This window comes from Thamnophis elegans, chromosome 10 (genome assembly GCF_009769535.1).
Source record: "Thamnophis elegans isolate rThaEle1 chromosome 10, rThaEle1.pri, whole genome shotgun sequence".
Lineage (NCBI taxonomy): Eukaryota > Metazoa > Chordata > Lepidosauria > Squamata > Colubridae > Thamnophis > Thamnophis elegans.
The window spans coordinates 7793000-7817121 of record NC_045550.1 but is presented as its reverse complement, the minus strand read 5'-3'; the positions used below and the strand labels follow the sequence as shown (position 1 = coordinate 7817121).

At 37.2% G+C, this 24122-nt stretch overlaps 1 protein-coding gene across 2 annotated transcripts; it reads left to right on the top strand.

The window, feature by feature from the left end:
- The first annotated feature begins 5294 nt into the window (after positions 1-5294).
- Positions 5295-23543, top strand: BUB3 (BUB3 mitotic checkpoint protein). Of its 2 annotated transcripts, XM_032225832.1 has the most exons (8): positions 5295-5393; positions 11310-11504; positions 13634-13703; positions 15238-15389; positions 18417-18575; positions 19367-19544; positions 20150-20366; positions 23075-23543. In XM_032225832.1, exons 2-8 carry the CDS (start codon positions 11310-11312, stop codon positions 23082-23084), a joined length of 981 nt encoding a protein of 326 aa, XP_032081723.1. In that variant the 5' UTR covers positions 5295-5393; the 3' UTR covers positions 23085-23543. The 2 variants fall into 2 exon arrangements, with proteins under 2 accessions (XP_032081723.1, XP_032081724.1); XM_032225833.1 differs by lacking the exon at positions 23075-23543 and having other exon boundaries at positions 20150-20370.
- Positions 23544-24122: the final 579 nt, after the last annotated feature.

The window sequence follows — 24122 nt, the reverse complement described above, 5'->3', positions numbered from 1 at the left end:
AAGGGGTTTGCCGCGGATGTAGCAGCTCTGGGTTGGAAGCGCTGGGGAAAAAGTTTCCTCTGAGCATGAAGGGCTTCCTCTGAGCATGAAGGGCTTCTTTTTTTTGGGGGGGAGGAGAAGAAGGTAAGGGAGGGCAATCAGGGAATTTTGAGTAATCGTCAGTGTTCTAAAAAATCCGGCAGCATTACTTGGAAATCAATAGTAGGCGGAGCATTGATCAAAACAAATGTGAATTATTAAGTTATTTCGCAATTCACAGGGCCTACAACACAGCTTCCATAGACCCAGGTGAGAATGGGGAGGGACAAGGAGAGGAAATTTGCCTCTCTCAGATTTCTTAGGTAACCGTATTTTCCGTAAATGTTTGGATCGATGAGCTTGTCTGCTTGGAAGTGAATATCTCTGAGTTTAGATCAGACACATACCTTACCTTACTCTTACAAAGTGGACTGTATACATCTAAGAAGTATTACTTCCGAGCAGACATCTCCGTGACCCAATTGTTAGAATCCTTTAAAAAAAAAAATCATTTCAGCAACGTGATTGATAAATACTTTATGCTCGCTCGATGGTTAAGGTTTGATGTTTCACAATTAGGCATGTTTGGCTGGGTTACAAAAGATGGAGGGTTCTTCTAAAAAAAATAAAATCTGTTTATATTTCGGGATTCAAGCTCCCTGGTGGATCGAATTAAGTTTAGGAGTTCTTGCTTCTAACAATTTTGGCCGCATGCTCAGTTCATCCGCCCTTCTTGATTTTTAAATCTATTTCATCCAAACAGAATTTATTTGAAACGGGTTCTTCTTTATTTATGCGGTTTTCTCCCCTCCCCCCCCCTTTCCATTTCACTTAGGTTAATTCCTGGATTTAGAGAATTTAGAATCCACGAGAGACTTTAGAGAATTTATCATTTAAGCAACATAGAGCAACTTAATTTAGAGAATTCTTAATTTACAGAATTCTGACGTGATCATTTTCTGGAATATATATATATAGTGTTATATTTGTGCTGATAAATAAATGGAAGCTGTTAGCTTCCTCCCATAATTGGGACTTACCGGGGGTTGTGACACTATATATATAGTGTGTGTGTGTGTGTTTTTTATTTGTGCTGATGAATAAATAAAGGCACAATAAAAAAACACAAATATAACAAAGGCCCCAGTAAAAATATTGGGTTTCTGTCGTGATGGACTCTTGTGACGAGCCGATTGACAGATGATGGAAGCAGTTAGCTTCCTCCCATAATTGGGGCTTACCAGGGGTTGTGACACTCTCTCTCTCTCTCTCTCTCTCTCTCTCTCTCTCTCTCTCTATATATATATATATATATATATATATATATATATATATATATATATATATATATATATATATATATATATATGAGATGAGAGCTAAATAGCTTGAAATAGATCTATACTAGTCTCCCTTTATTTATTTATCAGCATAAATATAGCATATATATATATATATATATATATATATATATATATATATATATATATATATATTCTATTTATCAGCACTCTCTCTCTCTCTCTCTCTGTCTCTCTCTCTCTCTCTCTATCTATCTATCTATCTATATCTATATCTATATCTATATCTATATCTATATCTATATCTATATCTATATCTATATCTATATCTATATCTATATCTATATCTATATCTATATCTATATATATATATATATATATATATATATATATATATATATATATATATATTTAGGGGCAGTGTAGATGTTGGACTAATATAAACCATTCAGTTGGAAGAACTACCTTTTGAAATCAATAGGATGAACAGTGAAAGGTGACAGTTGATTTGAATGGCTTTAATCACATGCGGATGACTTAAACGTGCTATTTTCAGCCAATCAATTGATAGTCAAGATAGCATCTACGTCTATTTCTCTGCCCCTTTCTCTAACCCCAGATGAAAACTCTTGCTCATTTTCAACGGCTATCGCCCCATTGAAATGTTCAGGAAAGTTCCATTGATAAACAGCAGACGCGCAATTTTCAGCCGTCCCTGGATTGAAGCGGTCCCTTCTTTTCTTTATTTGAAAAAAGCAAAAGGGTGTGTGTGTGTGTGTGTGTGGATAGGCGTACCTTCTCTATTAAATGATCCGAATTGACAAGTGTTTCCGGAAATGGGCTTTCTTCAGAATTTGAGGCGCATTCTGTTCAATGCCACGATCTCAGGTAAAAAGTACTTTCACCAGGCCTTTTAAAACCAGAAAGTGACATTATAGCCCAGCCGTGATTGATCTGAAGCGTTCACCCAAGCGTTGAGAAACACCTGCAGCCTCGGATCTGCCCGAAAGGAGTAACGCTAATCGTTTAAACAAAACAAAAAGTAAATGCTTCGTCAAGTGTTATTTAAATCTCGGGAGTCGTTCCGTGGTTAGCGCAGCCACCTGTTTTCCTGGGTTAGTAGTTTCGGATCTTAAGAGGGAAAGCTATTTGAAAATGCAGCCAATATTTCAGTAATTTAGATTCACGATGTTTTTTTTTTAAGGAGATGGGGGGGGGATTAGAGCTTCCACATCCTCAACAGGATGTGCATTTTGGGGGGAAATTAATATTTCAAAAGTAGGAACCCAATGTCTCTTTGCTCAGATAAATGAAACATGCTAGCGAGATGCTTCATATTAAATCCACGTATCCCCCCCCCTCCAACAACTGGTAAATACTAGATAGTAGATTAATTTTCAGGTTTTCCAGTAGTAGCAGCAAAACAAAAGCAAAAAACATATTCATTTAGAGCCCGGGGAAAGGTATTTTTCAGCTTCAGACTATCTTCAATAGATATACGTGAAACATTGCTAAAAAGTTTGCTTTGACAATAATTAGATATATAAAAGCCTAATGCTTCGGAATTAATTCGTTTAGGATCCCACAACTCCAGAAAAAGGATGTCCTATTGATCTTGTGAATATAACGTGCTTCCAATATGTGTGGTTAGTTCTGGGGTCTTAACGTAGACCCTCCTCTGCTTTCATTTCCGTCTTTTGAATAAAGGAATAGTTTGTGTGTTTACTCCCTTATGTCCCTCCCTTATCATAATCTAAACAGAAGCCACACTGTAGTTTTTATATAAATTGACTGCATTTTTGTCACATTTTAAATTGCCACTCCCCATTACTCACAGTACACATATTCCTTTTATCCCATGAATCGCCACTAATTATTGAATAGAAGCAGAATATCTCTGTGTGTACACACACACACACACACACACACACACACACGGCTATATCCACAATCTTCAGGACCGAACCCGTCTAAATTAAAACAAATATTGTTTCAGCTAAGGCAAGATGCTCATCTCTTGTTGCAACATCACATCGCGGATTAATCCCTCGCACTTTAAAAACCTGGGAGCTGATTGTGCTGGGTAGATGGCAGTGATAAAGAATTAAGAAATACTTTGGACCTAAAGCTTTTACGGAAATGACCAAAAGCTAAAGGAAGGAGGAAAAGACATGGTGGCTGGCTTTGAATCAGCGACAAAGCCAGACTTTGGGGAGGAAGGACAATATAACTTTTTTTTTTAAATGGTGGATTTTTTTCCTCATTAAAGCACCTTTATAATGAATCTATCTGTAAATATGTGGTCTCCTAATTTGTCCACAATCATTAAGGCTCACTGAGCTGCCTTCTTTCCACGTGGAAAACTTTTTCCAAGTTTTTAAAAATTAAACCAATTAGGACGGGAAAAACAATTTGAAGAAGCGCCTTTCCCGACATAGGATATGAAACTTCTTTTAATCGGTAGCGTTAATTCTCTTTAATTAGGGAACCACAGGTTTACGCAAAAGCCTCAAAACACGAGAGAAGTTTTCAAACACTACATTTTTATGATCAAAGATAATAAAATTATTTTTGTTAATAGTTGTTTCACGTGAAGAAAAAATGTGAAAATTCGGAGAATATATATATATATATATATATATATATATATATATATATATATATATATATATATATATATATATATATATATATATCGGTATGATTTATTGAGAATCTATACATTGAACAGCAGAAAAGAGGGATTAAAAATTGTCTTCCTCGGAAGGCAAATTGACAAGGATAATTGACAAGTGTATTAAGGGCCAATGAGATGTTTATTTTATATCCTGAACCCAATAAAAAAAAAAAGAGTGGGATTTGCTTTGACAAGATGTCATAGGAAACATGAATTCTTCCCGGAAAAGTCTGTGTCATTTTTGTTATTTTTCTTCTGCGCTGGAAGGGATATACTGTAGGCTTTGCTAGAAATGCTGGGGTTCTCAATGCGAACGGTGGCTTGAATGTATGTTTTGCAGGAAGACAATCGAAGAATAGTATTGGTTCTATTTGCCCATGAAATTTTAAACGACCGGATGGTAAAGGCCATCTACCCGTTCTTTGGAACCAAATTCTAACTAAAATCAAGAGAACCTCTGATCACAAGTTGGAGGGCGTGTGATGGTTAGGTCAAACATACGGCTTTATATGAAATCTTCGCTTCCCAATGGGAGCTTCCTGAAAAACGTGCCTTTTTATCTCGGTTAAAGAAGAATACGTTTTGTAGGGGTGCTTCCCTTCCGTTTCCCAGGAAATCTGTTTCTCCAAACGAGGGAGGTTTGCAATCATGCTCCCCTTCTATGAGCCTGCCAATTCGGTAGGTCGATGAGTGCACATTGGTTTGACATGGATTTCGGATTGGGAAAAAAAAAATCGCAGCCAACAGAGGGACAAACCCGCTCTTTATTGCCGCCTAGCGAGCCTTCGGATGTTTGCACTCAAGAGGCGCTAGCGCAGTGTTTCTCAACCTTGGCAATTTGAAGATGTCCGGACTTCAACTCCCAGAATTCCCCAGCCAGCGAATGCTGGCTGGGGAATTCTGGGAGTTGAAGTCCGGACATCTTCAAGTTGCCAAGGTTGAGAAACACTGCGTTAGCCAACAACTTTAGGCTTGAACGCCGTTCTAAAATTTAAGTCCAAGGCGGGAAACACCCACAAATTTAAACCAGTGGTTTCTTAAAAGTTCTCCCTCCGTGGCTTTCGTCCCGATGCTGACGGCGCCGGTTGAAACCCAGTTTCTTAGAAAGGAGGCAACTGATACGGAATGCCCATTTCCCCGGCTCGAAGCAAAAGGCGGCCAGCGACTAAGCTTTGAGCGCGCTGCATGCCGGTCGTTGTAGTCTTAGCTTCACGGAGCGTGCTGGTCTGCCCGTGCGTGCCGCTGAGTAATTCAAACCAGCCAATCCCGGTTTGAGGGCGCTGAGGCCGCTGGGAAAGGAAAAATTTGCGCGCGCGCGTGCGTTACTCTACGTCTGGTGCGGAGCGGAAGAGCGGTTGGCGCGGGAGGCGTCGCTCGGATTAACGCTGGAGGACAAGGTGAGCGGGGATGGGGGTGGGCCTCGTGGTGGGGAACGGGCGAGGGGGCAGAGCTCCCTATTGGCGCCTTCAAATCGAGAGAGCGCTCCGTGAAAAAAGAAGTAGGCCTTTTAATCCACCCCCACGTTACTGGAGGGTCCCCGTTTCCTTTCCTTTTCCCTTTACTTCCCTCATGATTTCCTTCCTTCCTTCATCATGATTTCCTTTCTTCCTTCCTTCCTTCCTTCTTTCCTTCCTTCCTTCCTTCCTTCCTTCCTTCCTTCTTTCCTTCCTTCCTTCCTTCCTTCCTTCTTTCCTTCCTTCCTTCCTTCCTTCCTTCTGATTTCCTTCCTTCCTTCCGTCCTTCCTTCTTTCCTTCCTTCCTTCCTTCCTTCTTTCCTTCCTTCCTTCTGATTTCCTTCCTTCCTTCCGTCCTTCCTTCTTTCCTTCCTTCCTTCCTTCCTTCCTTCCTTCCTTCCTTCTGATTTCCTTCCTTCCTTCCTTCCTTCCTTCCTTCCTTCCTTCCTTCCTTCTTTCCTTCCTTCCTTCCTTCCTTCCTTCCTTCTTTCCTTCCTTCCTTCCTTCCTTCCTTCCTTCTGATTTCCTTCCTTCCTTCCGTCCTTCCTTCTTTCCTTCCTTCCTTCCTTCCTTCTTTCCTTCCTTCCTTCTGATTTCCTTCCTTCCTTCCTTCCTTCCTTCTTTCCTTCCTTCCTTCCTTCTTTCCTTCCTTCCTTCCTTCCTTCCTTCTTTCCTTCCTTCCTTCCCTTCCCCTTCCTTTCCTTCCTTCCTTCCTTCTGATTTCCTTCCTTCCTTCCGTCCTTCCTTCCTTCTTTCCTTCCTTCCTTCCTTCCTTCTTTCCTTCCTTCCTTCTGATTTCCTTCCTTCCTTCCGTCCTTCCTTCTTTCCTTCCTTCCTTCCTTCCTTCCTTCCTTCCTTCTGATTTCCTTCCTTCCTTCCTTCCTTCCTTCCTTCTGATTTCCTTCCATCCTTCCGTCCTTCTTTCCTTCCTTCATCATGATTTCCTTCCTTCATCATGATTTCCTTCCTTCCTTCCTTCCTTCCTTCCTTCCTTCCTTCCTTCCTTCCTTCCTTCCTTCCTTCCTTCCTTCCTTCCTTCCTTCCTTCCTTCCTTCCTTCCTTCCTTCTGATTTCCTTCCATCCTTCCGTCCTTCTTTCCTTCCTTCATCATGATTTCCTTCCTTCATCATGATTCCTTCCTTCCTTCCTTCCTTCCTTCCTTCCTTCCTTCCTTCCTTCCTTCCTTCCTTCTGATTTCCTTCCATCCTTCCGTCCTTCTTTCCTTCCTTCATCATGATTTCCTTCCTTCATCATGATTTCCTTCCTTCCTTCCTTCCTTCCTTCCTTCCTTCCTTCCTTCCTTCCTTCCTTCCTTCTGATTTCCTTCCATCCTTCCGTCCTTCTTTCCTTCCTTCATCATGATTTCCTTCCTTCATCATGATTTCCTTCCTTCCTTCCTTCCTTCCTTCATCATGATTTCCTTCCTTCCTTCCTTCTGATTTCCTTCCCTCCTTCCTTCCATCCTTCCTTCCTTCCTTCATCATGATTTCCTTCCTTCATCATGATTTCCTTCCTTCCTTCCTTCCTTCCTTCCTTCCTTCCTTCCTTCCTTCTGATTTCCTTCCTTCCTTCCTTCCTTCCTTCCTTCCTTCCTTCCTTCCTTCTGATTTCCTTCCATCCTTCCGTCCTTCTTTCCTTCCTTCATCATGATTTCCTTCCTTCCTTCCTTCCTTCCTTCCTTCCTTCCTTCCTTCCTTCCTTCCTTCCTTCCTTCCTTCCTTCCTTCCTTCTGATTTCCTTCCATCCTTCCGTCCTTCTTTCCTTCCTTCATCATGATTTCCTTCCTTCATCATGATTTCCTTCCTTCCTTCCTTCCTTCCTTCCTTCCTTCCTTCCTTCCTTCCTTCTGATTTCCTTCCATCCTTCCGTCCTTCTTTCCTTCCTTCATCATGATTTCCTTCCTTCATCATGATTTCCTTCCTTCCTTCCTTCCTTCCTTCATCATGATTTCCTTCCTTCCTTCCTTCTGATTTCCTTCCCTCCTTCCTTCCATCCTTCCTTCCTTCCTTCATCATGATTTCCTTCCTTCATCATGATTTCCTTCCTTCCTTCCTTCCTTCCTTCCTTCCTTCATCATGATTTCCTTCCTTCCTTCCTTCCTTCCTTCCTTCCTTCCTTCATCATGATTTCCTTCCTTCCTTCATCATGATTTCCTTCCTTCATCATGATTTCCTTCCTTCCTTCCTTCTTTCCTTCCTTCATCATGATTTCCTTCCTTCATCATGATTTCCTTCCTTCCTTCCTTCCTTCCTTCATCATGATTTCCTTCCTTCCTTCCTTCTGATTTCCTTCCCTCCTTCCTTCCATCCTTCCTTCCTTCCTTCATCATGATTTCCTTCCTTCCTTCCTTCCTTCCTTCCTTCCTTCCTTCCTTCCTTCCTTCCTTCCTTCCTTCATCATGATTTCCTTCCTTCCTTCATCATGATTTCCTTCCTTCATCATGATTTCCTTCCTTCCTTCCTTCTTTCCTTCCTTCATCATGATTTCCTTCCTTCATCATGATTTCCTTCCTTCCTTCCTTCCTTCCTTCCTTCATCATGATTTCCTTCCTTCCTTCCTTCTGATTTCCTTCCTCCTTCCTTCCATCCTTCCTTCCTTCCTTCATCATGATTTCCTTCCTTCCTTCCTTCCTTCCTTCCTTCCTTCCTTCATCATGATTTCCTTCCTTCCTTCATCATGATTTCCTTCCTTCCTTCCTTCTTTCCTTCCTTCATCATGATTTCCTTCCTTCATCATGATTTCCTTCCTTCCTTCCTTCCTTCCTTCCTTCCTTCCTTATGATTTATTTATTTATTTATTTCTCTCTCTCTCTTTCTCTCTCTCTTGCTCTCTCTCTCTCGCTCTCCCTCTCCCTCCCTCCCTCTCTTGTCTTTTCCTGCATTCAAGGCTGCCTAAGTCGGGGGGGGGCAGTCTTTGGCCTCTTAAGTAAGCATGGATAGTATCCAACTGGCTGAATTTCTCCTATGGGGTAGTGTTCTGACCCCCTCCTCCGTCCCGTAACGAAAGCCGAGACACGCTTAAATGAGAATGTCTTTTAATAACAAGTCCAGATTCTCGGGGGCTGAAAGCCAAATAAACAAACAGATAAGGACTTTGGCAGCAAGTCCGACAAACTGTGGCAGCAATGCAAACAAACTCTGCCAGCAATCCAGCCTGCCAAGTTCGTTTCTCTTTAGTCCCAAACGTTGACTTCTGCAAGAAGGGCGTGGCACAAGCAGTCTCTTTTATAGTCTGGGAGAGGAGCCTAATGACCATCAGCTGAGCGTAATTACCTCCTATAATTACGTAGTAGTTCTTGTAGCCCTTCGACTGCGTGCATCCCGGAACAACTCACACTTGGTTTCTGGATCGCTCTCTCTTATCTCCTCCCCACTGATCCAAGGCTCAGGCGCCACCTGGTAGCCAACCAGTCTCTCTGCGCCCTGCTCGGAGTCGGAATCCTGTCCAGGGTCCTCCACATCCTCCAGGGCCAACTCATAGGGCCCCTTGCTGTCGGAGTCTGGTGGCAGCTCCCAACGGCTCCTGCCGGGCCAAACTGGGTAGGTAGGAAGGCCACCCAGGAGATCATCAGCATCCTACAGTGGATCACGGGCACTAAACGAGAAAGCTATACAGGTAGTCCTCAACTTCCAACAATCCATTTAGTGACCATTCAAAGTTACAGTGGCACTGAAAAAAGTGACATATGACCATTTTTCACACTTAACAAATGTTGCAGCATTCCCCTGGCTATGCGATTTACATTCAGATATTTGGCAACTGATTCATGTTAATGACGGTTGCAGTGCCTTGGAGTCATGACATCAGCTTTTGCAACTTTCTGACAAGCAAAGTCAATGGGGAAAGCCAGTTTCAGTTTCAAGCCAGTTTCAACAACCATGTTACTAACTTAAGAACTGCAATGATTCACTTAACATCTGTGGCAATAAAAGTCATAAAATGGGGCACTCACTTAACTTACTTAACAAATGTCTCATAAATTTTGGGCTCAATTGTAAGTCAAGGACTATCAATTGTAAATTGAGGTCACTGTAATAAAAGTGTTCAAGCTATGTCAGATTTTTGTCATATAAAATCCCTTTAGAAATTTTAGGGCCACCACTTCCAGAATCTTCATATTAGGAAAAAGTTGATCCAGAATGAGTTTTAGGAGAAAAGGCTCTGAATTCAAAGTCGAAGATGTGAAGGGTTGTGAAGAGCTGGTTGTAAACATCTGGACAATTAGCAGATGACAGCCAGGCGTTAAGACTTTGCTGTCATTTAGTAGGATCATCTTTTATAGGCCAGATTTAGTAGTAGTAATCCCACTACTGAAAGTGTCAAACAGAAGACTTCTTGCTGTGCATGTGCATTTTTTGTTTTTAAATAAAGCCCAATTCTGTTTATTTGTACTTTGTTACTGTGGTTTTCTGCCCCCCCTCCCTTTAATTCTTTTTATTTTAAGATAATTGGTGGTATGACTAGTGGAATCACTTCGGCCTAGTGGTTGACTAGATTAGAAAGTGGGAGACTGTGAGTTCTAGTTCAGCCTTAGTTATTGAAAGTCAGCTGGGTGACCTTGGGCCAGTCTCTCTCACACACACACACACACACACACACACACACAGCACAACTCACAGGGTTGTTTTGGGGACAAAAGAAGGCAAAAGGTGTGTTGGCTATGTTTGCAGCCTTGAGTTATTTTTTTAAAAATAAAGCGTGATACAAAAAGATTGCAGTGAATTCATTTGTGCTGATGTCAGGTAACCGTGTACAATATTGCCCACTTAAAGAGAAAGTTGGACAAGATTTCTAAAGTAATTTGAGTGTTGAGTTTGATCAGAAAAGTGGTGGTTTGAACAGTAATCCAGGTCAACTGTATTTCCTTCTCTGGCAGCATTAAAGACTGTTTTACAGGTTTGCTATAAGATGCAAAATTACTTTTCAGATACTGTTATTACAAGAGAGGATGCCTCATAAAAAGATTTTATGAGTAGGACAGACCAATCAAAATGGCAGCCCGCAAGCCAAATATGGCCCGCGCAGGCTATGTCCATCTGAGCTCCGCAAAGGCAAAACACATCCTGACACATCACAATATGACTTTATTTATTATTTATTTATTCATTAATTAGACTTATATACCGCTTCATAGGGCTTTCAGCCCTCTCTAAGCGGTTTACAAATTTTTTTAGCAAACTGAGTCAGCAACTCAATGCAATGCAATTGGGTTTGAGACCCCTAGTGTAGGATAATACTGGACTATTTTTATATAATATTTTTAGGTAAATGTAATTTCAATGATAACATATTTATCTTTTTAAAAATTGATATAGTTTTGAGTAATATAAGATTAAAAAAAGCAATGAAACTTCTTTATGGCTAGAATACTTTTTCTTTTTTTAGTTTAAATCACAACATGGTTTTACAACATATAAATGCCACACATATACCAATAAAAGATAATATATGTAGCTCAGCGTCGAACTGTATGGAGTCCTTGATGCTTTCTTGCAGATATTTCATTATTCAATTAGATAGCATCATCAGTGCCACTGGCATCCATATTAGTGTTACTTAGTTGTATGGTGAATCATGTGCAAGCAAACAACCCACCTCCTGGAACACCAATGACTCCACTGCCACAAATATGCGTAATGTGAAATTACACTCATAAAAATGAACAAGAAATATAATGGTAATACTGCAAAGTTCTTCAATTAAATTCATACTGTGCAGGCGCATGTTGCAGAATTATACAGTTAAGAATTTTATAATGAAACGACTAAATCAATAGTAATTGAACTTCCAAACATGTTTATCTAGAAAGTTTAAGCAATAATTTAAAAGTGCGCATCTAATTTTGCACAATCTTATCAGATGACTGGATCAAATGAATTTAAGCTGAACCAACCTCCAGAAGATGGAATCTCATCAGTGAAATTCAACCCAAACACCTCTCAGTTTCTGCTAGTTTCTTCTTGGGATACAACTGTTCGATTGTATGATGTTCCTGCTAATACAATGAGACTCAAGTATCAACACACTGGAGCAGTTCTTGACTGTGCTTTTTATGTAAGTTTTTTCATGTTTTGAAATTTGAAAATTCCAAGAAAATACGAAGGAAATACTTAGTTAATCTAATATGTGACCAGAACTTTGTGCTGGACAGAATTCTGAAACATGTTAGTGTTTTGCACATATGTGGACTTGTTAGCTCTTCCTTTCTGGAAATAGTCTATATTATTGTCAAAAATCTTTGTATTTCTACATGAGCTACTCTTTATCCAGACCTTCAATTAATTGGTGAAAATATGAACCAAGTTTGTTATGTATTGGTATAGTTATGATGTTTTTATATATGTATAGTGCCATATTCAAATGAGTTTAGATATTTTACAATAATAGAAGCAAACTTTTTTTTTGTAATTTGGGGACTTGAAAAAAGACAAGTTTCAGGCTGATTATAAATAACAAAAGTGATCTTGTAAACTCGAAGATGGCAACTGTCTAAAAGACATGAAGAACAAGGATGAAAAGCTGGAGGAGAAAAACAAAGTTCTTCATATTAGTTGCCACAATGTTCAGCTGTAATTTTTTTCTTGTTTCATTCTTAAAAGTCTAGGCAGCAGGTATTTGGTATTTATTAATATTTGTATGCCGCCCTTTTCCCTGGGAGGACTCAGGGTGGCTCACGATTCAGAAGGATGGGGGGACAAACCAAGTTACATATAGGACAGTACTTCATTAAAAAACACAACATTCATACTATTCGGGTACGGTGAGGTCTTTAGCCCCAGGCCTGTCGGGACAGCCAGGATTTAAGGGCTATGCGGAAGGTCTGGAGGGTGGTGAGGGTACGAATCTCCACGGGGAGTTCGTTCCATAGGGTCGGAGCTGCCACAGAGAAGGCTCTCCTCCGCGTGGTTGCCAGTCGACATTGACTGGCTGATGGAACTCGGAGGAGGCCTAATCTGTGGGATCTAATTGGTCGAGTGGAGGTAATTGGCAGTAGGTGGTCTCAAGTACCGCAGGAAGAGTGAGTGCCACAATTTAAAAGGGCTAAAAACTGAATTCTAGATCTGTTCCTGACCTTTGGTTTTTCAGCCTGGTAACATTACTGTTAGCTAATTGATAGTTGAGCAAGAACACAATGCAGATTGTTTTTCAGAGGTGCTGGAATATTTTCCCCCTTGTTCTTTAATTGTGTTGCATGTTGGAATGGTTGTTGCTAGGTGACTGTTGAAGGATGATTAAGAGAGCTCATTTTAATAGGGGTGATGGAATAGCCTTATTTCTAATCTTCTCTTTTACTTTGCATCTTGAAGTGACTCCCAGATAATTGGCTTGTTGAATTGAAGATTTTGAAATAAGTCAAGATACAATACAATAAATCAAAATAAAATTGAATTAATGACAGGTAACTAGTCAAAATTGGCCTGGCCAAATTTTGAATGGACATCTAAGTCAGAAATCATCTTTCATGTTACTTTTCATAACTAATAATTTGTTCTTTCTCATATAATTGTTGCATCTTTGGTTAAGTTAAATTATTTTTAGAATATGATAATCTTGATATATACAAAGCAAAGTTAGCCATGGGAGGAAAACCTCTGAAATGTAGTTTACTGATGATACTTAGTAGAAGTAGCCCAAATTACATAAATAGTGGATAATTCTTTTAAGTTTTCCAGAACCTTTAATCGGGCAACATGCTTTATCAGTAAGTGGAAGAAAAAGGCAAAACAGTTCAAAATTTCAACAGAATCAAAGCCATGAGATCTGTAGAGCACTTTATCCTGAAATGATGACTCTTGACACAAAGATGGATAGCTTTAATACAATTAATATTGTTGATAAAGTGTTGAATGAGAGCTTACATTTTAATCTTTATTTTTCTATGTGCTTGGGCCGCTGATTAAAAATAAACTCATCTCTAGTAAGTTGAGCTACTATTCCTTCCTCATATACTGTGAGGGCCCCACATAAATTTCCTGATGTTTTCTGCTTATGTGTCCTGATGGCATTACCATAAAATAACACAGGAACCCAATTACAATAATAAGACAGCAACCTGCTAATTTCACATGTATGCAACATTTATATGCTTTACAGATTTATATATATCATTGGAGGAAAAAGTGGCTTTTACCGTGTTTATTCTTCAATTATACAACATGTGAACACTTTTGTTTGTTTTGAAGGACCCAACACATGCCTGGAGTGGAGGATTAGATCGGCAGCTGAAAATGCATGACTTGAACACTGATCAAGGTAAACTCACCTGATAGTGTATAAAGCCTGCAGTCAGAAAACAGAATATGCTTGAATAGCTGAACCATGTGGGCACCAAGCCATTACTTATTATCTGAGAATAAACTTTCATACATTCCTTGGAACTTATTTCTGAGTCAACATATGGGACTTCAATATAATTCAACAAAATATAAAATTCTGATCAAATTTTGTACATTATTGCTATAGATGTTTCTGATAGAAAATGTTTTATTTTTTCTTTTTAAAATCAGCTGCAATGTAATCTTTTTTAATTTAAACACTATCTTATTAATTTGTCTAACAAAACACGGGGAGGTGACAACCAATATTATCTCTCATACTGTAGACAGTGATTGTTTCACTTACTATTGTATTCATGGCAATTTAATGTCATAGGCTTCCTTCTTGCAATATTCTATTTGCTGAGATTGTGGAAAAAAGACATTCATTCATCTATAAATTACTGAAATAGCATGTCCATCTGTACCCCAGTATTTGACAGTTTCTTATTCCAAATTATGCTAAATTGTTCCTGAAACTTCTTTCAGTTAAAACAAAGAGAAACTTTCAAATATTTTTTTTAAAGTGAACTTTATATTTGGTTGACTTTTTCTGTGAAAAAATTTCATGAGAGATTTTCTCATTTTTTAAAAAAAATGGAGGCTAATGGTGTAATCTGAAGAAAGCAGTTTACTAAGTTTCTGATACATGAGTATAGTGTATAATTGCAAAATATGTAGCTTGTTAAGAGTATCTTCCAATGGCCATCATTATTTTAAAAACTTTATTTATTTAAATTTGTTTTTACCTGTGTTATTGAGATCTATGATCAGGCACTTAGATATTTGGAAGTAGACTAGCTGAATGAAATGAGATGCTGCGACATAAATTAATAAAAACTTTCCATAGGATGTTTGTAGAAATTGAAGATGTTGGAAAGCTCAGCCGCAACTTTGAAGGAAAAAGCTATTTAAAGCAATAAAAGATTTTAAACTAAAAATTGTATTAAACATCACTGGAAAAGCTTCTAAACAGTTTAATACTACTGTGTTGATAAAATGAATAGTAATGTAGGAAGAAGAACTTATTGACAATAGTTTGTTGAAATTGTTTTGTATCTTAAATAGCGCTAAAGGCATGCACTAATGCTGTCATGTTATATTCACCAATTATTAAATCTTCCTGATAAGCCGTTCATGACTAGAATTTTCAGTTGTGTCCAGCAGTTAGGTGCATAAATCTCTCTTATTCATTTGAAAGTCTCTGCATGGGCACCAACTTCCCTGCTAAGCTCCTTTGAAATAGTGAGTTGATACCTATTAGTCTACATTTAACACTTCAGGAGCGTATATCTGTTACAAAGATTAGAGGATCAAGCATTCTTTAAAGGATGTCCCAGCATCTACATAGATTAATGAATGGCCTGTCAAACCTTGATACTTGTGTGTGAATATTGCCTTAATCCTTTTATTACATTTCACTATCCCTGAATCTAGTAAAGCTAAATACATTATTTTTTTTTCCCAAACAGAAAATCTTGTTGGCAGTCACGATGCTCCTATAAGATGTGTTGAATATTGTCCAGAAGTGAATGTAATGGTAACAGGAAGTTGGGATCAAACAGTCAAGTTATGGGATCCAAGAACACCTTGCAATGCAGGAACATTTTCTCAGCCTGAAAAGGTTTGTTCTTAAATTATTTAGAGTACTGTACATCATTTCAACATGGATTAATTCTACTGATTACCATACATATCAATAAACATAATTGCATAGTGACTTTAAAAAAATGAGTGTAATAGAGATGTGCAAAACCTGCTTTTCTGTGAATAAAACATTTGTAGAACAAAATATCTGGATGTTCCAAACAAGTATCATCAGGAGGAAAAATAGAATGTTCAATATTCTCAAGAATGTTCACTTGGAACAGTTAAGTTTGCATGCAACTAAAATGTTTTTGAGCAAATCGAATACCTCCCAGATTAGGTCATTGCTTTGAGATTATATATTGAAATTTCCTTTTCTTATTCAGGAGAAAATGATGGGAGAAAACTGGAGATTTACCCTTGGCTAGAGTGCTTATTTCTGTGTGTGCTTGTTTTGTCTTGCAAGTCAGAGTTGATCCCTGGTAAATGGGGGAAAAAATCAAAGCACTTTGAGAAGTTGCTTGCCATTGTCTTCTTCCTAAGTCCGAGAAAGAGAGGAATAAAATAGAATAGAATAGAATTTTATTATTTGTATGCCGCCCTTCTCCGGGAGGACTCAGGGCGGCGAACAATTCAAGGGGGAAAAAGGGGAACATAAAAAGACAAAATACAAATAATAAAAGTAAACAACGGTCGGATGGAGGGAGAGACAGACAGACACACTGGCTTTCACAATTTCCTTGCTTCTAGTCCAACATCTTTAATAAGTAGACCAAATTGGATCTCTTAGGGTGCATTGATTTTTTTTAAAAGTAATCTTTATTAGTTATACATTTTTTTAAGAGTAAAACATACAAATACAAATACAATTTTAAACATACAACCCCCCCACCCCCCCGCGGTGACAGTCATTCACAGCCCAACTTTTTTTTCTTTCCACATTGTTAGGTCTCTAAGCCACATCTTCTCATTACAAAATTCAGGGATCTATTACAATACCCATGTTCATTTTTAGTTCCCATTGTTAACAACTGCTATTTAACTTTCCCCGTTTTAAGTCCCTGCTGTTCTCCTTGTCGCCCACATATACCATAGGTTCCAGCTAAGATAATGTTCCGTTTCTCCTTTGTCCCTCAGCCAACCCGTCATTCTGTCCATTTCTGCACATTCATAGATTTTTTAATTATAGCATCTTCCGACGGTATGGTAGTGGATTTCCAAAATTGTGCATAAGTTATTCTTGCGGCCACAATTATATGTAGGCTCAAATGCCATATTGAATTGCTCATGTTTTCTGGTTTAATGCTTAGTAGAAGATTCTCGGGTTTCCATTCCATGCTTGCCCCGGTAACCTCTTTTAGCCATTTTTGAATCCTTCTCCAGTATTTCGTGGCCTCAGTACAGGACCACCAAATATGGTAGAATGTGCCATCCTTTCTTCCACATTTCCAACACAGTGGAGATAACCCAGGAAACATTTTGGCTAACCTCGTTGGGGGGAAGTGCCATCTATAAACCATCTTGTATATGTTTTCTTTGAATGCTGTAGATATTGTAAGTTTAATAGTCTTACTCCATAGATCCCACCATTTGCCCATTTCAATCTCATAGCCAAAGTTTCTCTCCCATGCTATTAGAAGGCTTTTATCCATCTCTTCTTTAGCATCTTGGCAGGTCAAAAATTGATAAATCTTCGATAACATTTTCTTGTCTCCGCCAAACAAAATCTTATCTAGCCCTAGTTTTATCTAGTTTGGGTAGATCCCAAACCGTACCTTATCGCTTTTAAACCTGTTTCTAACCTGTAAATATTCCCACCATTCCAGATTCCTGCCCTGCTGCTCTAATTCCATCTTAAGGTGCATTGATTAACTCTAAAATTCCAGATATAAAAGAAAACCGTCGTTTAAGCTACTGGATTTGCACATTAAATTTCCATTCCTGAGTTCTAAATTTTCTTTTTTCTATTCTTAAAGAAATTAGTTTCTATAAACCAGTAATATACGGTAATTAGTTAGCCAAGGTATAATAGCATAAAAGTATTCTTTAGATACAGTACGAACTGTAACATTTTCCCTCAACCCCTTAGTTAAGTCCTTATGAGACCTTTGCCTATTTTGGGGCCATCTAGGATTCTTTGGTTGGTTCTCTCACTCTTGTTTCACTTCCACATGAACCACTGAGAAAGATCAACTTTCACTTTTGGGTATCCTGTCATGAATATCAAGATATTAAAGGTGTGGAGGAATTTGAGATTGTATGAAAGTTTTTATATGTGGCTATAGTAATGAAATATCATTACCAAAGCTTGTTTAGCAATAGAGTTTATTTTTTGGCTCTACTATTAATTGGAACAAGTCTTAATTGTTGCCTTTGGGAACTACTATATGTATGTTATTGTATGAGATTAGGATTAGATATTTCATTTAAATAGATAAAATTAACTTGACCTTCTGTGGTAGGATAAATTTAAATTCCTTAGAATATCCTTGGCCAAAATTTATCTTTTATCTTAACATTTATATTTTTTCTAGAATGAGATTTATGATTACAGGTTGTCCTTGATTTACAACAGTTCTGTACAACAGTTTAGTGACCATTCAAAGTTACAACGGCACTGAAAAAACTGTCTTAAAACCATTTTTCACATGACTGTTGCAGCATCCCCATGGTTGTGTGATAAAAATTTGGCCTAGTTCATCTTTATGAGGGTTGCAGTGCCCTGGGGTCATGTAAGCATCTTTTGTGACTTTCTGATCAGCAAAGTCAATGGGGAAGCCAGATTCCCTTGACAACCATATTATTAACCTAACACATGCAATGATTCACTTAACAACTGTGACAAGAAAGGTCATAAAGTGGGGCAATGCTCACTTAACAAATGTCTCACTTAGCAACATAAATTTGGGCTCCATTGTGGTTGTAAATAGAGGACTGGTATTTTCCTCTTTGGGCTATTTGGAAAGCAGATATGTAATATCTTTGAAATACAAGGTCTCGATTCTTGGTCTACCAAACTTTAGCAGCCCATATACTAATGCAATATTCTACATCTTTTTTCAAGGTATATACATTGTCTGTATCTGGTGACAGATTGATAGTGGGAACAGCTGGTCGAAGAGTTCTGGTGTGGGACTTACGGAACATGGGCTATGTTCAGCAGAGAAGAGAATCAAGTCTTAAATATCAGACCCGTTGCATCAGGGCATTTCCCAACAAACAGGTATTTAACTTGTATAGGAGATTTAAGTTGGTGGAATGAAACATGCCGTTGTTACTTTAGCTGTCTCCTGGCTTATTAAAACTTTGGAATTTTGCTATTTTTGTTTGTGTCTAGGGATGTCATTTTTAAAGCTAGTCAATCAAATTTGATGAATCAATTCCAGTGTATGGAAATTCAGTTCAATTAATGTACAGGAAATATTACAACAGTACCATGCTTAATATGGTTTTATTTTTCTAAAAGTTAGGCTTTCAGAAAATATATTTGCTTAGGAGCCCTTTCTAGATTGGTTTTTTTCCTGGACCTGTCAACACTGAAGAAAATTAATTTTGAAACGAGAGTCTTTATTTCAGTTACTGTACTATTACTTTTTTATGGGATTCAGTGCAAGAATTATTTTCTATTCTTGTGGTAGAAGAAAAAAGGAAACAAATTGTGCTCTTGATTAAAAAATAGTAAGGAGTCCTAGAAGTAGATTTCTTTTTTAATGCAGTGAAGGAATTAATTTCATGTATTACTTGTGGGCAAATATGTTCCCAATGAAGTATTTTTGATGGCAATTCATTTCTGAAAAGGTGTTGGATGTATTTCTGTTTCCAAGATTTCTGAATTAATTTGTCTCAGTAGACATGAAGTAGGAAATTATTTCCAATTATCTTTGGAATCTTTTATTCCACAGTACAGGATTCATTTTGAAGGGCACAAATGTAGAATGCGATAGAAGTATTTACACAAAAGAAAACCTTACACAACTGTTTGTAATAACTAAAGGACCTTTGTGCATTTGATAGGGTTATGTGTTGAGCTCCATAGAAGGTCGGGTTGCAGTTGAATATTTGGACCCAAGTTTGGAGGTGCAGAAGAAAAAATATGCTTTCAAATGCCACAGATTGAAGGAGAATAACATCGAGCAGATTTACCCTGTCAATGCCATCTCTTTTCATAATGTCCATAACACATTTGCTACAGGTAATTGTTTTCTTACTGTATGATTTGTAGTAGATATTCAGAACTAATTTGTATGGGTAGTGATCCTGGTTTCATATGCAATACTTCATTCATTTTATTATTTATTTGGTAGCTAAGCAGCATACACGGGTTTCTACTTATTTTTCTTCCACAACAACTGCTCTGTTCAGCAACTTGACTTGTCCAGAGTTATGTGACGAGTTTCTATGTCTGAGGGGTAGCTTGGAACTTGGATTTCTCCAACAAGCCCTGAACCATTTTATGATCTTTTTTTAAAATTGAAAATGGGATATTGTGAAGTCTTGGACCGGTATTTAGCCCCCGAACTTGTTTTAATTGGCCATAACTGCAGTTCCTGAACATTTGCAGCATATTAAATTGAGGGGAGAAATGTGCAGAATGTAATGCCATTTGAAATTTATGATTGGTTTGCACTGATTTCAGATTATAGGGCTTGTTTCTTTTCTGGATTTTTGTTCTCTTCTTATAAAAATAATAATAATAATAATAAAACTTTTTGTACTAACCCTACAAATTTTTAATAGGGTTACAAAAGAATGTATAATTAATTCCTAATGGCTCCCTTCTTACACACCCGTTTGTAGGTGGCTCTGATGGCTTTGTCAATATTTGGGATCCGTTCAACAAAAAAAGACTCTGCCAATTTCACCGGTACCCTACCAGTATAGCTTCACTAGCTTTCAGTATTGATGGGACTACTCTTGCAATAGCATCCTCATATATGTATGAAATGGATGACATTGAACATCCTGAAGATGGTATCTATATTCGCCAAGTGACTGATGCAGAGACAAAACCCAAGTAAGAACGTTCCACCGATACTTGAAATGTTCTTGGTGGTTATTCCAGGGTTGATTAATTTTCCTTAATTCATGAACAGCATTGACTACTGTGGAAAATGCATCTTCATTGGAAAACTGGAATTAATTTTCTCTTCTCTCCAAACACTAAATATCTGTAGGCGATTAGATGACTGAGGGATAAAATTGTCTGTTTGTTTTAGAGAAGGAGGTCAAAATTTCATTCTTTCTGAATGAACTATTGTACAAAGTCATGCTATTTCTGGCATAATGCTTTCAAATAAAGCTGAATAAATAAAGATCACTACCGTGAGCAAAATTATTACGTAGGATTTTCAAGCTGTCAAACAATTGACTGTCATTTTTGCATGTGTATCAGCTCTCAACTTTAATACGTTGGGCCTGAATTAGATAATAGCAGTTGTGTAAATTACACACACATATTTAAATCCTTTGATAGCCAAAATTATGCCACCATTGGTAACCCAGACAAAATGGGAAGGTGCACAGATTTCATATATGTACTCTCAAACTAAATATATTGTGACTTTTTTCGTCATTAGTGCTGTTCAGTTATATTGTTTCTAGTGTATATTAAAATAAGAAAATGCATTGCATGTTTGTAAGGTTTGAAAATAGGATATTGATTGCTGTCATTAGCTCACAAGTATCTGACTGCCATTGGCATATGAGTCTTTTGAAAGGAAAGGTAATGAAAGTGCAGATGTACAACAATTGTCTAAATGTCTATAGGAAAGATAAATCTGTTCATATAAAACCTGAATAGTCACATATTATATTAGAAAAAAGAGATAGATATGTACATTTCTCAATTTAAAGTTAGACTGTATTTTGAGCTCTTGTGATTGGGAAAGCTTTGAGCCATCTTCCTAAATTTTGTCTACTTTGTGAATCACATTGTATCTTTGTATCATTGAAACTTGTAATTGGATTAAAAGTATCTCACAATATGAAATTTAACCTGATTACTGCATTTTGAGACAGAATTCACGAAATGCTTTTTTCCAAAATCAGTCCAGTTAGAGCAGGGGTATCCAATTCACATGGTTACGGCATCGTCACGTGACGTAGCGGGAATTTACCCCCCTTTGCTAAACTGGGCGTGGCCAGTAGGTGACACACTTGGCCCGCGGGCCATGAATTTGACAGCCCAAATTCATTCAAGCAAAAGAACTAGAATTATGAAGAATGTTAAGGTTTCAAAGATTATTTATTTATTTGACTTATAAAATGCAATATGTTTGCCTTCCCCTACAATAAAAATAATCGCAAACCCCATTTCTGAATGCAGTTTACAATAAATGATTAAAGTGATGGCATTTCCTTGGATTAATATAAAACTGCATGCTGGAATTCAGTACTATGTACATTTTTTCCACTGAGCTGTATGATCTGCTTCAAGTATGTATATAAGTAGCATTACATTTCAAGCCACATTCAATGGAGCCAGTTGAAGATAGCCCGCAGTGCCAGCAAATGTTCATTACATTCTTAGTTAACATATTCAGTATTCAATTTGTGTAGAGAGAAACCCCAATAGAAAGTTTTGATATTTTAGTTAAAGGTAACATTGAATAATAAAATGAGATTTTTTTTGTATGAAAATTTATTGCTGTGCTTGAATGTATTTCTTTAAAAATACTGTCAGAAACGATAGAGACAGCTACAGCATTCCAAAACAGCACTGTAGCAATAGGATTTAGACTTAACTGTATTTTATATGTCAATCATAACAATTCTACATTTTATATTTTATTTTTTAAGTTTATTTTTGTGTACGATCTGTTACGCTTGGCATAAAGTGCAAATCAGCTTAGTGCAATTGTTTTCACTTATCATATTATCCCTTTTCTAATGGCTGTCTTCCTGTAAATTATTTGCATTGCGAGAATTTAACATGGGAAACTCTCTTAGTGGAGTAAAGACAACCATATGACTTTACATTCAGCTGTTTCGATACTTGGCGTGTGCTTGCTAATTATAGGGATGCTTCATTCTGCTTTTCGAGGAGGTTAATCTGCAATTAAACAATATTTCCTCTTAGCTGTCCATTATTTTCTGAAACAGATGGTTCATCATTTCCTGGGCTGTTAAAAACAGCAAGGTTAAGGTTGGACTCTTGGGAGTTGGTTAGTTTTGAATCTTATTACAGGATGTAGAAGCAAAACTAATAAGAATAGCATTTAATATCATTTTGTGACTGCAAACAATTATTTATTAGTAAACAATTGATCCCAGAAGGGCAAATTGTTTGAATCGGTAATGAGCTGAGACAAGGCAGAGCATTCTGCATCTGTTTATTTGCAAAATAATTGTAACATAATTGCAATGCATTTAGACAGGCATCTATTTGGACTTATTTCTCTCTATAAATGAATTTCTGAAAGTTTAATTTATTTTTCTACATGTTTATTCCTTTCTTCAGCCCGATGTGATAGAAATTTTATAGTGATCCAGTACAATAAACACATTCAATAATACAAATGATAATAGCTCCTGGCTTACTTTTTCTATTACCGTTTCTAAAATTCTTATAATCATTCTGTTTTGACATATTTTAAAATGCAAGGAAATGCTAAATCGTTTTGAGATTTTATAAAATCTGCTGCTTTATTTAGAAAGTTAAAAATTCATTTTGAATATTACAGAAATGCAAATACATGTCTAAAATCTCTCTCTTTGTTGCAGGTCAACTTAATCTTGATCAAAAACCTACTACTAGCAAAACAAATTAATCCTTGGATTAAATGAAGATGTTTCAATGTTGGCATAATGTTTTCATTGGGTATATTGTAATTTTTTTTAAAAAAAAAAAAACCCATAGCCAAGAATTGTTCTTTTTGTTCATCTGACTTTGAAATATTCCTGTAAGCTAGTTCATTCTTTTGAAATGTGACAGTTGAATTTTTGTATAGATTAATTGTGGCCTAATTGTTTGAATAAATATTTTCAACCCAGTCTCTCTCCCCCCACCCCCCCCCGCTTCTATCCCAAAAGCTATACTTTTAGCTGGAATCGGCTGCAAATGTTAAGCCCTGAATTTAATGATGGCATCGTTTTTGATGTACTGTACAGCAGCAGCAACAATATGATGATGAAAACATTTTGACGTTTTTCAAGCAGCAAGCAACTTAAATTTGATTGATGTTAACTCTAACCTTTCCCTGTTTATTTTTTATTGTAATTAAGTTATGTGATCAGCAGGTTTAGGAAAGTATGTCCTACAGATTTAAGGAATTTACACCCTAAATTGAAGTTTTATGGTCACTGTTAATGATCAATGTCTGCCTTTGAAAATTGATTTCTTTTCTTGGAAAAAAAGAATATTTTGTCTTTAAACAGCACCCCAATTCCACAACAGATATTTGTATCAGATACACATTGTTTCTACAAATGTGTTACTTGTAGGATATTAATTTGAAATATAATAAATTCAAGATAGTGTTATATATTCTATATGGCTAAAAGACTGTAGACTTTTTTAATTCTTGAAACAATTTTCAATTATAACTAGAGCTAAATACTGATGGCAATAAAATATGAAATTAAAAGTAAGAGAGATTGCTAAGAATATCAATCCATAGAGTCCATGTGACAATTTTGATAAATAATTATTTGTAGATCCCAAATTGTGCCATCATCTTTGAAACTTTTCCTGAAATTATATTTTTGGAGCCGAAGCTTTGGATATTTTCTTTGTTACTTAACTTTATTAATCTGATTTTAGGATGTATCT